The 16,567-nt window shown below is 35.3% G+C and overlaps 1 protein-coding gene across 1 annotated transcript; it reads right to left on the minus strand.

Moving 5' to 3' along the window:
• Positions 1–3,732: 3,732 nt before the first annotated feature.
• LOC131980795 (immunoglobulin kappa light chain-like) lies at positions 3,733–16,289 on the minus strand. The gene is made up of 6 exons (XM_059345097.1): positions 15,963–16,289; positions 15,550–15,870; positions 7,262–7,306; positions 4,395–4,703; positions 4,188–4,262; positions 3,733–3,881 (listed from the first exon to the last, which is right to left on the minus strand). Exons 1-6 carry the CDS (start codon positions 16,003–16,005, stop codon positions 3,733–3,735), a joined length of 942 nt encoding a protein of 313 aa, XP_059201080.1. The 5' UTR covers positions 16,006–16,289.
• Between the last annotated feature and the right edge of the window lie 278 nt (positions 16,290–16,567).

Genomic DNA, 16,567 nt, shown 5'->3' on the forward strand with positions numbered 1-16,567 from the left:
ATTATGCTGGAGAAGTAGACGTCTGAAAATCTTCAATTAATGTTCTTTTTTGCTCATTTTCTTTCGGCCGTCCCATTCATTTCAATGCAAAATTTTGGGCATTCATATTCCGTAGAGAAAAGTAATAGCACACCGATCCCGATCAAACCGCACGTTTTGATATATAATTTGTCCTGCAACTCCTTGAGTTGCAGGACTAGTAGCGGGACGAAATTGCGTCCGGAAGAGGAATAAGAAGAAATCTACTGTATAACAGTATAACTGGTCCCTACAGCTATTGCTGTATGGGACCAGTGCTCGGTGCGATTGCCCCGAGGCCCTAATAAATAGATAAATAGATTGATATTTTGATCGGCAAATGGATATTAATGATGAAAATGAAAAAATAGACAATAGTAATTCCAAAAATATAAATAATGATTATAAATAACAACAATAAAAATAAACCAAATTATAATAACAATTATTGTTGTTGTTGTTGTTGTTGTTGTTATATATATATATATATATATATATATATATATATATATATATATATATATATATATTCGTACAGAGTTCCCTGTAATTAAACATTCAAGACCGTTAAGCAATTTAACAATCCTCTGAAGAAAATATAATGAATCCCATTATATTAATTTCCAGATTTCAACTTTTACTTTATGGTTAATATTTGCAATTAATGTAGAAAAAGCAGGAAAAACTCCCTAAAATAACTTTTTTTTTTTTTTTTTACAGTGTCTGCTTCTAATGGAAGAGACCTGTTCATTATAATTAAGAGGGATTTTTTTATCATTGTGAAAGCACTTGTGTTCATATTTTTGTATTATGTGGTTTGGGATTGGTTCACAGGCTTCTTCCCGATCAGCTGAAATCTGAGGAATCAGTAGCACCACATGATAACAGACAGAAAAAACATACCCAATACTGATGTTGTCAATATGCATCAATAAAAACTGACTTCAATTTAAAATGGCACATCACATGACATACATTGAAGAGGAATTCAAGACTCTTTGACTAAAGATATGAGACTATTCTGAACACACACACACACACACACACACACACACACACACACACACACACACACACCACACACACACACGCACACACACACTCACAAACACAGACACAGACACACACACACACAAACACACACACATTTCACACTGTAATTATTTTTTTAAGAATAACTATTTTAATATACATGCTGTCTATTTAATGTTGTACATCTACGAGTGATATGCCAACCACTTCTATTAAAATAGATTAAATATTAATATGGTAATTTGTTGATAATTATTAACTAAATTATCACTCAGAGTTCTACATTGATAGTTTAATATTTATGAGAATGATTGAGTTGAATTGGCTCTTTTCTCTGTTTTATAGAGTCATATCATTTCATATAAATAATATTTTTTAGTATAATTATTAATAATTGTGAAAAACACGTTTGAACCGTGAGACCCACACAAGTGTTGCTCAGGTTGGAGGCAGATGAAAACCCCAACAGTGTGCACAGCAGCAGATATGAATCTGTTCTCAGTGGTTATTAAGGCTCATAAAACAAACTGTTGGCAGCGAATCAACACTTCCTTTCCTGCAGCAGACGGGCTGTGTGGGTTTCTGCTCTGCAGCCTTTCTCACGTTAATAACACAATGACAGTTACAACCGTCCACTCTGGTTAAATAATCGTTAGAGGAAGTTCAGTTAGATTTCAGCACTCAGTACTCACTGTCTCAGGAACAGGAACTTAATGACAGAAATAAACCATTAATGCTGTATTCCATAACATGGTACAATTACCTCTAAAATAACTGCAAGAGTTTTTATCACACTTTAAAATAAAGTATAGTAGCATACTGATATTTATTGTATAATAAATTATGGGACTGAAATCATACAATAATTTATTTTACAATGCTAATCTATAACCTACAGTATATCATATTTTTTTTATTCCAATAAAACACTTTTATTTAACTCCTGATGTAAAGTGACGAGAAGAAAAATACTCAACTGCACAAAAACTGTTGTATTAACACAGTAAACATTAGATTATAATTTCTCGAGTATTATTCTTCACTAATCACAAATGACATATTTATCACTGCAAAGAGTGTGTAACAACAAGAAAAAGACTGAAGGAGATCAGAGTTCGATTCACTCTGGAAATCCCCTGAAAAACCAGGACCAGAAATAGATCAGAACAGCAAGTGCAAGTTTAACTTGTTCTGTGGGGAATTTTAGTTTTCAGTAGGAGCAGCCCCACATGAGGTCATGGAGGTGGAGCGCACCAAAATTAAAACAATATGACAGATCTGTAACGGGGGAGAAACTGCTAATTTTAGAAAATAATGTTGAGACTAACCAGATAGTAGGAGGGAAGATTAGAGTCATTTAAACTGATGCTAAATGTTACATTTATAGTTTATTCTGGTTTAACCTCTTTGAGAATAAACTTGTAACTGTTATCTCAGTGGAACCTCCAACATAATTAGATAATTAACTGTGTAATTTGAACAACGCAGTAATAATTAGACAGATGAATAATACTTCCATACCACAATATAAACAGACGTAAAGCAATAAAGCCAGTAATCTCAGTGGGCCGTACTGTTTCATTCATATTCATACATTTGGAAATATTGAATTTAACAAGTGACTTTTGAGCTTTTTCCTGGAACTGCCTTACTAATTAATTAATTAATTAAATTATGTATTTATTGAATGTTTAAATGTTTATTTATTTCATGTAGTTTTTTTTAGATTTAATAAAAAAAGTAATATGAAATTTTGAACTTGACTATTGAGTACTTTTTTAAGTCTTTATATTTTGCTATTTTACTACTACTTATGCAAAGCTATATACATGTAGATATATAGATATGTTTTACTTTACTTAACTACAGTGGAAACAAATTTATTTTTAAAATATTAAAGAGCTTTGTAACAGGGGTAAAAGTGATAATTTTTAAAATAATTCCCCAGATAGTAGGAGGGAAGATTATAGTTATATAAACTGATGCAAAATGTTCAACTTTTAGTTGATACCAGAGTAAAGTCTGGTTTAAACTCTTGTTTGAGAATAAACTCTGTTGCCTTCAACTCTGACCGTCTCCAGTGAAGTTCTTGAGTTTTTTTTCCAGACATCAGTAGTAAATCATTTTTTAAAGACTTGCTGAGAATAAACTCTTAACTATTGTCTCGACGAACCTCTGACATAATTAGATAATTAACTGTCTAATTTGAGCAATACTATATATATCCAAGAGATTCTGTTTCTGATTATTTGCTCTGAAGTTAAACTGAAATACATCAAAACAAGGAGGTTTCAAAAAACAGACGGACTGTGATTTTTCACTTTATTGAGAATGTTTCACTCAAAGAATTTGACAAACTTGATTAAAATGAATGAAAGAAACAGAAAATACGAAACAATAACATGTCTACAAGAAGCTAATGATTGAGAATAAATCTCTATTATTATACAGGTCGCAATTCAAAGTGGAAATAAACAAAAATATAAAAATAACACCAGACAAAATGTACACTTAGTAACTGCAGATATATACGTGTATATATGTATTTATATTTTCAGGATGACTGTATCTTCCTTTAACAGAACAACCACAACACGTCATCATTGATATTTGTGAATACTGATCAACGTGATGAATGAGATGAATTGATGAGATTTGATGGTGAGAAAAGGCAGAAAACAGTCAGTCAGCATGTGTGCAGTTGGTGGACGGTCCCTTGTTTCTGATGATCATCAGCAAAACGATTCCACAGCAGAACACCAGACTCTTCACTATCAGCACTGTGTACAGCAGGCAGAGCAGCTTCACCCTGCACTGAGACTGGAAGGACCCTGACACACACACACACACACACACACACACAGAGTCACACAGTGTGTAAATGTCATCAGAACATCATCAGATTTTCATCAGTATAACTTGGACTTTTCCAGACGGGACAAGCAGCTTTACATGAAGACAGGGGTCGGCTACACTTTGAATGAAAGCTCAAAGGTCCTTATTGAAGACAACAAGTCAGGGCCCCAGCCAGCTTTTGAGCTATACGGAGCCAGGACAGAGACTTTAAATGTTGCCATTGAAAAGCAAAGTGAAAAAGGAAAGATTGTGATTGAAGGAGAGGCAGCAGGTGATCTTACAGTCAGCTTGCTGCAGAGCTAGCAGGTCTGCTGGCTCTCTCTCTGGAGGAAAGACGGCTGCTGGAGCTGGAACCTCTGAAACAGAAAAGGAGTAAAATGTTTGGAGTTGCAGTGAGAAATGTCAGTCCTCTGCTCCTCTGCTCTCTTTGACAGCGTCTCCACATGAAGCTGAATCACTACTGAACACAGTCAGCGAGCCTTCATTACCTTGTTCTGTTGGGGCCTCCACTTGGCCCCCCTCGTGCTGGACGTAGCAGTGGTATTTATACGTGCTGCTCTCTTGCTGACGGAGCAGCAAGATGGCGGCGGTGCGTCCCGACTCTCTGAGCTCCAGCTGCTCTCCCTCAGCAGGGGGCAGCTCCTCCAGAGGACCGTTCTCCTTTCGTCTTTTCCAGGAGAAGCGGACCAGAGGAGGAAACATGGCTGAGGCCAGACACAGCAGGGAGCTCTTCCCCTCCAGGTGGGCTCTGGGTGCTGCTGGGTACACGCTCACCACGGGCTTCACTACCTGCTCACCTGAAGTTTGACAGCAGCAACAAGCAGCACAGACACACATTGACACAGTCAACAGCAGCTTACAGCACTGCACTGCATTCAGTGTGATCCTGGAAACTACATGGACTCTGATCACTAAACTACTCATCAATACAGCACAAAGTTCACTACATATACTGTATTCACCTTCATATGAAACACACTCAGCATCTAATGTCAGCATGGATTATATGGGGACACAAGATCACATCTTTCATTTCACATTATTTATCATTCATTTTTCTTACCTGTAGAAATTCATTTCATATCACGATGACTTGTACCTTCATACAATGGAAATGTCTTTTTATATATCACACATTTTAAATAAAGCACATGTTATTATTTTCATGTTAGGGAACACAATATATTGAATGTTGACGCTCCAGTCCAGTGTCTAGTTATTGAGAGGCGAGGCTCCCAGTTACTGCTTTTTGTTAGTGTCCTTGAAGGAGCCACAGGATGGCGGCTTTGCTTTAACTCTGTGTTCATTCACTCACATTGACATTACTGATGTTATTGACTGACACACTCCACATTTGGACTGATTTCTTTACTTTATCACAATAAATCTCCTTTAATTTATCATCATTCTTTGTGTCCATTCCCATTTTTGTCATGGCCCAGGAGTCGGGTTATGACTAAATGGGGGCTCGTCTGGGATATTAACCACATATTTACCACAATAAACCTTTTACAATTTATATAGGAACAAATCAAGACATAAATCATTTTATGACTTTTTTCAATGCAATTTTAACTTCCAGCAAAAATGTTTGATTCTGTCAAATGTGAATAAAAATCTCCATTTAATAAAATAAATAAAGTAAATATAATATTACAATATCATGATATATTATAATATGAAGTTTGCATGATGTGTAAAACATAATTAAAAATGCATTTTTATCAAATTCCAAAATCACTTTGTCCGTATATCCATTTGAACATTAAATATATTTTCTCTGGCCAGTTTTTAATTGAATATATTTCAGAAAGGATCTGAAAATGATCTCATTCTGTTTTATTTTCATTTTAGAAAATGTCCAAATTTGTCAGTGTCAGGTTTAAAATATATTTTAATATAAAAAACATATTATAATAAAATAATAAAAAATAATGTAATATCAAAAAATATAATATAATATAATATAATAAAAAGACGGTCTTGGTCCTTTAGGATGAAATCAAATATTATATTATTGTGAAAGTGTAAACCAGTTTTTCTTCATAATTTTCTACACATATGATAATAACTTACATGTTTCGTCAAATGCAATTGTCGTTTTAATGATCTCAATATTTTTGTATTTTTAAACTATGAATTCTTACCATTACTATCTGTTATATATTTTATTATATTTGGCACAAACTGTTTTCTTGCAATTTTAACTTCCTTCGCCAATGTTTGATTCCGTCAAATGTGAATAAAAACTGCCAAATAATACAATATAATCTAAAAGTAAATAAAATATATAATATGACGTAATATATTTTGATATAATATAATATTTTATATGTTATAAAATAATATGATGTAATATATTTTAATATCATATGATATAAAATAACATCAGCAGGTTGCGGCAGATTACTCTGAAATGGATTCAGCTGCTGAACAGAAATTTCACAGCAGTTTTTGTCATTATAGTAACTTGATCCACAGGATTACAAAAATATGTAATCAGATTACTTTTTAATTGGACTTTATACTATAAAACGTAAACTTTGATACCCAAATAAAATTACATTTCTGCATCTTCCAAACTGAATTGAATAAAAAATTAAATGACCATTTAAATAACATATGACAGAATTTAACATGAGCTCATAAAATATAATACAGCAACTAAATTTGTGTTAAAATTATTTACACGTTTTCCGCTGTATACTTTAATTAGTATATGCTAAATAAACACATCAAAATAAATAATAATAATAAATAATAATAATAATATATAAAAAGTAAAACAACACATAATATTGATCTATACTTCCCTAAAGGTTTTTACTTTGTTTATGTCAAGCATCATGTATAATTTATAATTATTTTGTGTTCTGACACAAACAGAAAAGTGTGTGCCTTTAGATATCATCCTGTATCACATATAGAAATGACTCATTAGTCTCCATATGTTCTATTTAATTGACATATCATATTCAGTATGATAAATATATCTTTAGGACATGTTTATCATCATATAAAACACAATTGTAGTGATAGTTATAGTGTGTTGTTTAATAAAAACAAGAGGCGCTGCTGAATTACTGAGAGGATCAAATACTGTATATTTGTAACATTTCCAATATTAAACTTTTTCTATATGAATCAGTTTCATCTCCTGCAGAAATAAAGAATAACTTGAGTTGTGCCGTGAGATTTAAACATCTTTTCAGGAATTATGAAGCTTTTTTTATGTAACAATAGCTGCATGGCTGCAAGAATTCTCTAGTAATGATGAAAAAAGTCACAAGCAGCAGAAACTCATGAAACACATTTTCAATAAAACTGCTGAAGGAAAAAGAAAGTTTATTCTTACCTACAAACAGTTTAGTTCCAGAGCCAAAGATCCAGTACAATCCGCCTGGCACAGTGAGAAAGACTGGTACAAAAACCTGTCTGCTGCTGAATGTGTCAGCTGAGGTGAACCAGTCCACATTATGAAGCAGTATCATATTTCAGCTCCATGATGTGTTTCTCTAATGTTCATATTAACATGACTGTCTCTTCTTTTATGTCCTTTTTAGACACATTAGCAGAGTGTCTCCGTGGATCGTTGGTTCAGACGTTCATGTTCCTCAGAGGATGAACCCTACTGACTTTGGTCAGTTTTTATCAAACGCCATCATCAGCTCACGTCTTTAAATTGTCCATTACTTTGATTTATGACGTGTGTGCGTCCAATGACAGGACGCTGGGCCACACAGCCAGTGTGTGTTGCTCTGTAGTCTTGTTTTGATTTGAAGGAGAAAGAGTTGTGATCCTCCTACTTTTTAAATCAGGTCAACACATGAGACCAGAGTTACCAACTTATCACCGCAATAAAACACTTTGGACTTCTAGGACGCCGTCACTACACCCATAGAGGCTCCCGTCCCATCTCTCTGGACCGACTACAGCTGCTGCACTTCCTCATTCTGTCACCACAACAACTCACCACGTCATCAGGAGAACCACCACGTGAATGCCTTCAACCTTCGCCCAGTACCCACTTCCTCCATGCAAACTTCAAAACAAAAGCCTCTGAAAAAAGTCCTGTTCAACACAAGATCCCTCAACAATAAAAGCCTCATCTTAAATGAACTCATCAGTAACAAACAACTAGACTTCCTCTGTCTGACTGAAACCTGGCAAAAACCCATGGAATATTTCACACTAAACCAAACCTTCCCTGCTGGATATTCATACATGGACATCCCTCGCTCTAAGGGCCGAGGAGGAGGAAAACACCACCAAGACCTCAACCCTCGGCCACTCTCCATCATTGCTGCACCATCTTTTGAACATCTGGCATTTAAACTCCCCGGTCCAAAACCTCATCATTGCTATTATCTGCCGTCCACCCAAACCCAACCCAACCTTTCTGTCAGATTTTTAGAATTCTTCACACAACTGTCTTCAGTCTCCCCATCTGTCCTCCTCCTAGGAGACTTTAACATCCACACTGACTCTCCTGACTGTAACAGCACAACAGACTTTTTTTTTAGATTAGATTAGATTGAACTTTATTGTCACTGAACAAAGTAACAGCTACTTGGACAACAAAATGCAAAATATAGGCCACCTACAGTAATGCCAATAAATTAGAATAGGAGTATGAGTTGTTACTGTTTTGCTCGCCACCATTCACTATATATCAATTTATTGTTGTTGTTTTCTCACCTGGTTCTTCCTGCGTGCTCTCCCTTTCCCTTTCTCCTTCTCTATCTTTCTCTCTTTCCCTTGGCACTGACAATCATACACAAATATATTGTAGCAGACCATTTCCTACATAAGTAATTTGATACAACATACAGATAGCTGGTTTATATTATCTGTTACTTTAGCTTAACACTCTTCAGAAGAAGAAAAATCAAGACAGAGATCATTCTGGACTGTCCCTAGTCTCTCACCTGAATCTGTCTTTTTTCTTTTAAAGAACTGTCGTATGTCCATTGGTCACTGGCAGACCACACACACACACACACACACACACACACACACACACACACACACATACAGAGAGAGAGACCGGACAGTAAAAGCTTGTTAAATTAAATAATCTGTGCTAACTCAAAAAATTAAAAAAGTTAATACACCACATATTTTCTGAATCATTAGTACAAATTTGTAATTTTAAGATAACAGTACTCGACTGCTTTCATTTATTTTAGTCACTGTACTCAAATAGTTTGACAGTAAACTTGATGACGTCACGTCACGTCACGTGCGCGCGTCCTTCTTCTCCAAGCCTGTCGGAAAGTCCGCCATTACCGCTACTCGCGTCGTCAAGAAAAGCCGAGAACGAAGCAACTTTCTCAGCAGGAATCGCTAACAGTGAACGCCGTGCTGACCGCCCTCACCGCCCTGACCTCCGTTATTTTCATATTCGCTTTGGGAGCACTAATTTGTTAAGTTAAGAGTTGTTTAAGCGCCATATTTTAACGGTGTGCATTCGGGCTGTCTGCAGTTATTTGTATCTGTCCGTTAAATGTGATTTGGCTAGCTTAATTTGTAAATGCCTCACTTAACTGTTAGCTAATTTACATGTAAAGAGGGATTAGAAAGTGGACTTGTGGGATTTTTATGTCAAAGTGGAAATTTTGTCTTGTGTAGAAAGTTGTCTGGTAAACTTCATAAAGTTGATTTTACCACACAATGTCGACTGGAACTGCATGTTTCATCGGCATGCATGTCCGGGCATGTCTCGGCTTAACGGTTACTGAATGTTAATGTTTTGTATGGAGGGTTTAACTTTAAAGTTAAGGTCACAGCAGTTTCAATTTCACGTTTTACCGGACCATTCCTGTTTTTTTGTAACGCACGTAAACTGGCTTGTAATCAGTGTGGAAAAATAATCGCAGTCCAGCGGTCAAGTGTTCCCAGTCTTTGCATGGTTAAGGTCATTCCGACTGTCAAACAGAAATAAGATTTTATTGAAAACAAATAATAATAAATAAAAAATAGATAATATCTCTCTTCTTAACCTGAGAGTGTAGCAATACCCTTTTATGTCTTGGTTTAGAGATATAAGAACTTTTTAAATTTTCCATTTGTCACAATATCTATAGATTAGCCAGAACTTAAGTCTGAGTAAAGTGAAATATGTTCATAAACCTGTTTTAATAAGTTTGGGATTAAGACATTTCACACTGTCTGTGAGGTTAATACATTAATCAATGTAATACTTCAAAGATATTGTAGATAATGCTTTTGTTGAAAGTGTATTATCTTGCTTAAAATGTCATTCTTTTTTCTCTGAAGGCTGAAGCAACAGGCCGACATACAGAGTCTTCAACCTGGTATGTTATTGGCAAACATTAAGCTTTTTTCGATATTTGTTTTGCATAGTTGCTGAAATGTAAATTAATGCACCACAATCAAATTAATTTAAAACCTGTTTCACAAGTGTTTTCAATTGATGAGAATATTGTTTAATTTTACCATGGCTTGGCCTACGGCGCAAAGAGGTCATAAATGATGACCTACCTGTTGGAGAGATCCTGGAACGCTGGCCTGCTCTTAAAATAGAGTCACAGGTAAACAATATTTTTTTAAGTAAATCTATCTAGGCACATGTATTCAATTTCATTCTTCAGACTGACGTTGTCAGTGATAAGCTGAAAATATCCATTCAGGTTTGCAGTGAATACCATTGAGTGTGATTTGGTAGTGTAGTGGTATGGATGTTTTCCCCCAAACTTGAAACAGTTCAAGGTCAATGTTTGGCAGTACTGGGCAGTATTCAGGAATGCTTTGTTGCTGTTTATATCTCCTTACAGGGCCACATATACATTACAATCTGACTTAAACATTCATGTACTTTGTACAGGTCTGTGCCGAGTTTCACAGGATTGCAAACATCAACCTGAAGAACCAGTTCTATGCTGAGTTGGACCGACATGCCCCCCGTCTTCAGAGCTTGTTCAGAAAGAGAGCTGCACGCACAGGGAAAGTAGCTGACACTCTGGGTCAGCTCTTTGATGCTTATGACCACCAGGTCAATTGCTTAAGATTGTTGGTGCTTAAAAGTTGTACTATGTCGGTGTATGTGTTTGTGTAGATATATAATAATTCATATCTGTTTAGTTACTGTTATTCTGTTTTGTTCTTACACGCAAGGAACAAGTTGATGTTCACATCAAACGGGCTGCTGTCCTTCGTGCCCTCCCAGCTTATCTTCATGAAGATGACTCTACATTTCTGAAGTTTTGGGATGTAAGTACAATTAAGCATTTGCTCTGCAACAATACAATACAATTACTGGTATTTATTTTTATTTTGTTACATTGTTTAAGTTGCTGCAATGCAGGAAGAAAAAAAATAATTAAAAAATGAAATAAAAAAAGACATATATTTGCTTATGTTTCAACCTATATCACTAGATATGGACCTTGTCTGTGAGAATTTTTTCAGCAAATGTTTCTTCTCTTCTGCTGACCAGATTGCATTCAGGTTCTTGTTGCAGGCAATAAGTAATTCCATAAGTAGTATAGATAATGTAAGGTATACAATGGATGCAAATCATAAAAAAAGGCATATACAACATATAGCATCTTTAATATTGTGGGAAGTGCTGAGTAAATTCCAACTATATTTAATTCATTTCAAGTGCTGAGCATGATTTATTCCTTTGGATGCCTTTGAAATGCAGCTCTTTAGCTTAAAAAATAAAAATAAATGTGTAAGTCTGAATTTTTCATTCTATTTTTAAAAAATTAGAATCTCTATTTATTACTATTTTTTTCTTGCAACAATGACAATGGAAAATATTTAGTCAATTGAAGATCAAATTTTTTGTTTATAACATGGTAAAATGAACAAATTTCAGGCTGGGAGACAAAACATTCTGTTCTACATTTTACATAAATAATTTTATATAAATCTGTTCCACATTTTATATTGACTGTGACCTGCGACTGATCTGAGAAACCATTTGCATTTATGTATTGTGATGATTGTTTTGGATGGTTCTATCTGACTGTTTTCTGTCTTCATTACTGATGAATTGCCTGCAAACAGCTTTGGGAGATAGCTCAGGTTATCTCACATAACAGTTCTCTGTTGTTGTCTTCAGATGGCGAAGTCTGATGAACCAATCACTGAAGATCTACCAGTAGGGATCCTGTTGATCAGTGCAGATTCAACAGATGCAACATTCTTCTGCCCAGAGAAGACTGCAATTGTACTTGAGGGTAACATAGTTATGGAATTTTCCAAAATGGCTGAGGCATTTGTCACACTTTTTGCACTTTTTTATGCCTTGCATCTAAGTTACCCAAACGGCATGTCAAACACGTTTGACTTCATCCAGAAAGTACTTATGGGCCTGGATGATGGGAAGTTGAGGCCTCGGGTGCTGACCCTTAAAAATGACTCGCTGATTGTGGAGGGATCCTAATATGTAAACAAAGTTCACAACATTGCTCAGGCCCGGTTTTAGTTGTGTTATTGAATGTACTATGTACATTTAGGTTGTAACATTTGTACACAAAGTTTTATAGAAATGTCTAAAAGTGTCTGAATAATGTGTAATGTGTGACAGAGGATTTCATTCATATTGTCACAAAGTGATTGTTTTTTGTTTTTTTTTAAAGGCAGTTTTTTAAGTTTTGGAAGATGTAATGGATACATTTTGGATGCCAAAGTTGGATAACGTTTATGGAAGTGTTTAAAGTATTGAAGTAATTAGGGTTCAGCAAAATATTAAGAGTTGAGCATGGAAAATGAAAAGGGTTTTTTTTCCATATAAAACACATAAAAAAACAGGTCATAGGACAAACATTGTTTTGAGGTTCTGGACTGTGTTTTAAATAATGCTTGCATTTTTAATGTTACCGTTTGGCAGCTGTTTTTGATAAGTCCTTATGTAACAAAGTGATTAGGAGTCCTCAAGTCTTCTTGCAAGGCCCTTGTACTATTTTTGGAATGTATTCTTCCATTTGCGACACTGTTTAATTGTGGTTACTCAATAAATTTGGTCTGGCATTTCAAATGTTATATATTTTTTTCTATTCAAAACATATGTATTTGGGGCTTTTTAGTTAAAGCTACTTAAAACATTTTTTGAAACTGATTACATAAAATGTTTCAAGGTAAACTAACTTGCAGTTTTGCTTTTAAATTAAGTAATGTTTTTAATAATATAGGAGTTTTTGTGCATTGATAATTTAACTTAAAACAGTTAAGTACATATTAAGTGAATAATTTCTTACAGACAATTTACATTTTTTATGTTAAAGGTAATAAAAATATTTAAGGAAGCCATACTTAATTCTATTCTTACTGTGAAAACAAAATACCAAGTAAAAAGTACTTAAACAAGAATGTTTGTGTAACTTAAAAAATTTAGTTAGTGCCACTTAAAATAATTTAGTTAAAGCTACTTAATTGAAAATGTCAATATAACACACAAAGTTGAGTAAGTGAAACTAGAAAATTTCGATGTAATCAGTTTCACCAATTTTTTTGAGTTATATGAACTTGTCGGGTTTTACAGTGTAGGAGTTATCTTTCACACATCTCATACCTTTGTGTTATAAATAGCCTATATATATAGACCTTCTGTGTGTGTGTGTGTGTGTGTGTGTGTAGTACTACGTCTGCATGAATGTAATGTGATTATTATTGTTGCAAAGTCTGGTTCAGGTTAAATCCTCTGCAAAACATGAATAAATACAGCAAAGAAAAACATTTAACTATTTTTATTGTCTACTTTGACAGTAAGACACAACTGAAAAATATCAAATATGAACTAGGAATAAATAACAATTCATTTAAAAAGCCACAGTGAGTGTTTTCACACATACTGGTATTATACAGTGATTATGTCGTTTGTTTTCACTCTGGTCCAAATGCCCTGACAGGGAGTCATGTTTCCATGACGACGGACCAGAAAAAGACGCGCGTGACGCCAAATTATGTCTCTAAAGTAACGATAAACTTTAACAACAGAGACACAAGTACGCACTTCACAGGTACACAGTTAATTTGTGGCACTGCTCCTTTTGTTTAATAAACGGACCGCTCCAGTTTGACTGTAGCTGCGCTAATGGCGCTAACGAAGCTAACCGGGCTAGCTAACTGGAAAACGGTGCCTGGACTCCAGTACTCTCTGATATGGTATCTGAATCTGAACAACTCCAGGTAAAAGGAAAGAAGTATGAGACAGAGCTGGAGCAACTTACTTAGTTGATTCCCAACACGACAACTAAAGGATTCTCACTCTGCGTGTGTCGCTGGATGCCGGTCGGCCAGCGGAGCGGTGCAGAGGGAGCGGCTGAGAGGAGGATGATACCATTTGCTAAGCGGGGGTGTTTTCATTTTCATCCTTAACATTTAAACCACAAACTACAGAGTTTGTTTTGGACATCATTTAAGTTTGTCAAAGACGAACAAAAATTTTAGAATAACAACATTTCTTACTCCAAGTGTTAGGGGTGCTGAGCCCATGATTATTATTATTATTATTATTATTATTATTATTATTATTATTATTATTATCCTCCTACTTTTTAAATCAGGTCAACACATGAGACCAGAGTTACTGTTCACACAAACAAACAGTGAACAACTCAAACTACACTTTAGGACAAATATTGTAAACACTCAAATATTTCTGTTGACCTGAAGGTCAAAAATATAAAGCCAGAATGAACCTTATTGCTTGAAAAGGTTTGTTGCCAACTGAAATCTAAAAGTGATCTCAGTGTTTGGATGTATGTATATAGGCTTTGACATTAATATCATTATTCTTTGTTTTCAAACCTTCAAATATCTTGTATATTAATATTCTGTCACATACGCTGATGAGACATTTCTCTGTTGATTAGCAGTTAAAATGAGATCTTAAAACTTGTATAAATATGAGGATTCATCCTCTGGGGACCATAAACATCCACTGTAGATGTGATAGAAATCAGGCCAACAGTTCTCTTGTTCTGGATCAAAGTTTTGTTTGGATGTAAAGACGGAGCCAAAGGTCCCACTGCTCACAGAGAAAAACCTTCATTCAATCCAAATACATTTACCAAATCTCTGTTGAGGGGGAACTGTCACAAATCCTACAATTCACTTGTATCATTTACTGAAGTGAAATGATCTGCTCAAATCTGTTCCAACATGTGATGGAAGAAAGCTTTTATTGTGAAGGAGCCACAGTAAGCAGGTCAGCATTGTGAGGAGGAACGGACTTTATTCCTGCAGCAGGTCAAAGCAGAGGATTTTAATCTTTATCAAAATGCTGAAGCTTGTTTTTGTTTCATCATGTTTTTAATGACAAACTGCTTTTCAAACAAGACTTCTTTATGTTTTTTACTCATTTGACTCTTTTCTCTTTCACTTCTTTTATCTTTGTGTCTCTGTGTTGCTAGTTTGTCCTCACTGTGTGGAACAACAATAAACCTGCTGGAATATCTGATAAAAATATGAATAAATATCATATCAAATAAATCCTGACAGCAGTAAAGAAAATAAATCCCTCAGTTCAGTGTGTTTGTGACTCTGGCTGAGATGGAGGTGAAATATGTGAACCTGGGCTGTGGTTTACTGCTCTCTTCCTGTCACAGACACTGTTTGACATCTGTTCATCTGGAGGTTTTTGTACAGGCTGCAGGGATATTTTATCACTGTGGGGAACATCCTTATAACAGGAGCAGTAGTAGGTGGCTGAATGATTTAGTTTAACGCTCTGGATCTGCAACTCCCAGCCGTTCTGTTTATTCACAGCTGAGAAATCATCTTTCTGAGGATGATTGTAACTTTTATCTATTTCACCATCATTCCTGTTAATATCGAGAATCATTGTGAATGTTTCTGTGTCTCTCTTCTGGTACCAGAATACATAGGTATTACACTGTTGAGTGCCTCGACAGCTGAAGGAGACTCTTTCACCAACTCTCCTCCATGTTAAATCCTCCTGAAGCAGCTGTGTTGCCATGGCAGCCAGCGCTGTGTGGAGACAGACAGGTAGATGAAGGTGAGTGTGACAGTGTTTGTTAAAGGTGGAGTTTGTTGGCTCCTGATTGGCTGGAAACACTCACCTGAGCACAGACAGCACAGAGCAGCAGCTGGGAGGAAAAGCATTTTGTGCAGCGGTGTTTCCTCTGGTGAACCTGGGGAGAAGTGGCGCTCTGATGCAGCTGAGGCCAAACAAGGAGGAGCTGCGAGATCAGACGAGGGCCACGTGGTTTCTAACAGGTCCTCAGACCTCCCATCAGCCCCTGTGGTGGAGAGATAAGGCTGCTTCAAAGCACCTCACTTTCCTGTGTCTTCACACTAATATTAAACAGAGTCTTCAGCTGTTTTAAAGTCTCTGCATTAGCTGCCTGTTTGCTTCACAATTGATTTTAAAGTCCTTTTGATTGTTTATAAAGCTCTTCATGTTTTATGTCCTATTTATTTCTCAGAGTTGCTTTTAGCGTATGAACCCTGTAGAACCCTCAGGTCTTCTGCTCGTGGCCTTTTAATAATCTAGTTTTTTAAATTATTTATTTATTTATTCATTGTCTTTTAATGTTATATATACATATACATATTTGTCATTTTTTTCGTATAGTTTTTAAATAGATTTTATTTATAATAATAATAATAATGATGATAATAATAATAATACTATAATTGTTATTAGAATTTGGATTATTTTTAT

This window comes from Centropristis striata, chromosome 11 (assembly GCF_030273125.1).
Source record: "Centropristis striata isolate RG_2023a ecotype Rhode Island chromosome 11, C.striata_1.0, whole genome shotgun sequence".
NCBI classification, from domain to species: Eukaryota; Metazoa; Chordata; class Actinopteri; order Perciformes; family Serranidae; genus Centropristis; species Centropristis striata.

What these genes read in the sequence shown, in the direction of transcription:
- LOC131980795 (XM_059345097.1), bottom strand. Translation starts at nt 16,005, where the DNA reads ATGCTTTTCCTCCCAGCTGCTGCTCTGTGCTGTCTGTGCTCAG. An exon ending in TGGAACTAAACTGTTTGTAG is followed by an intron (nt 4,704 to 7,261) that starts GTAAGAATAAAC and finishes GTCAAACTTCAG; the next exon opens with GTGAGCAGGTAGTGAAGCCC. An exon ending in AGCTCTGCAGCAAGCTGACT is followed by an intron (nt 3,882 to 4,187) that starts GTAAGATCACCT and finishes TGTGTGTGTCAG; the next exon opens with GGTCCTTCCAGTCTCAGTGC.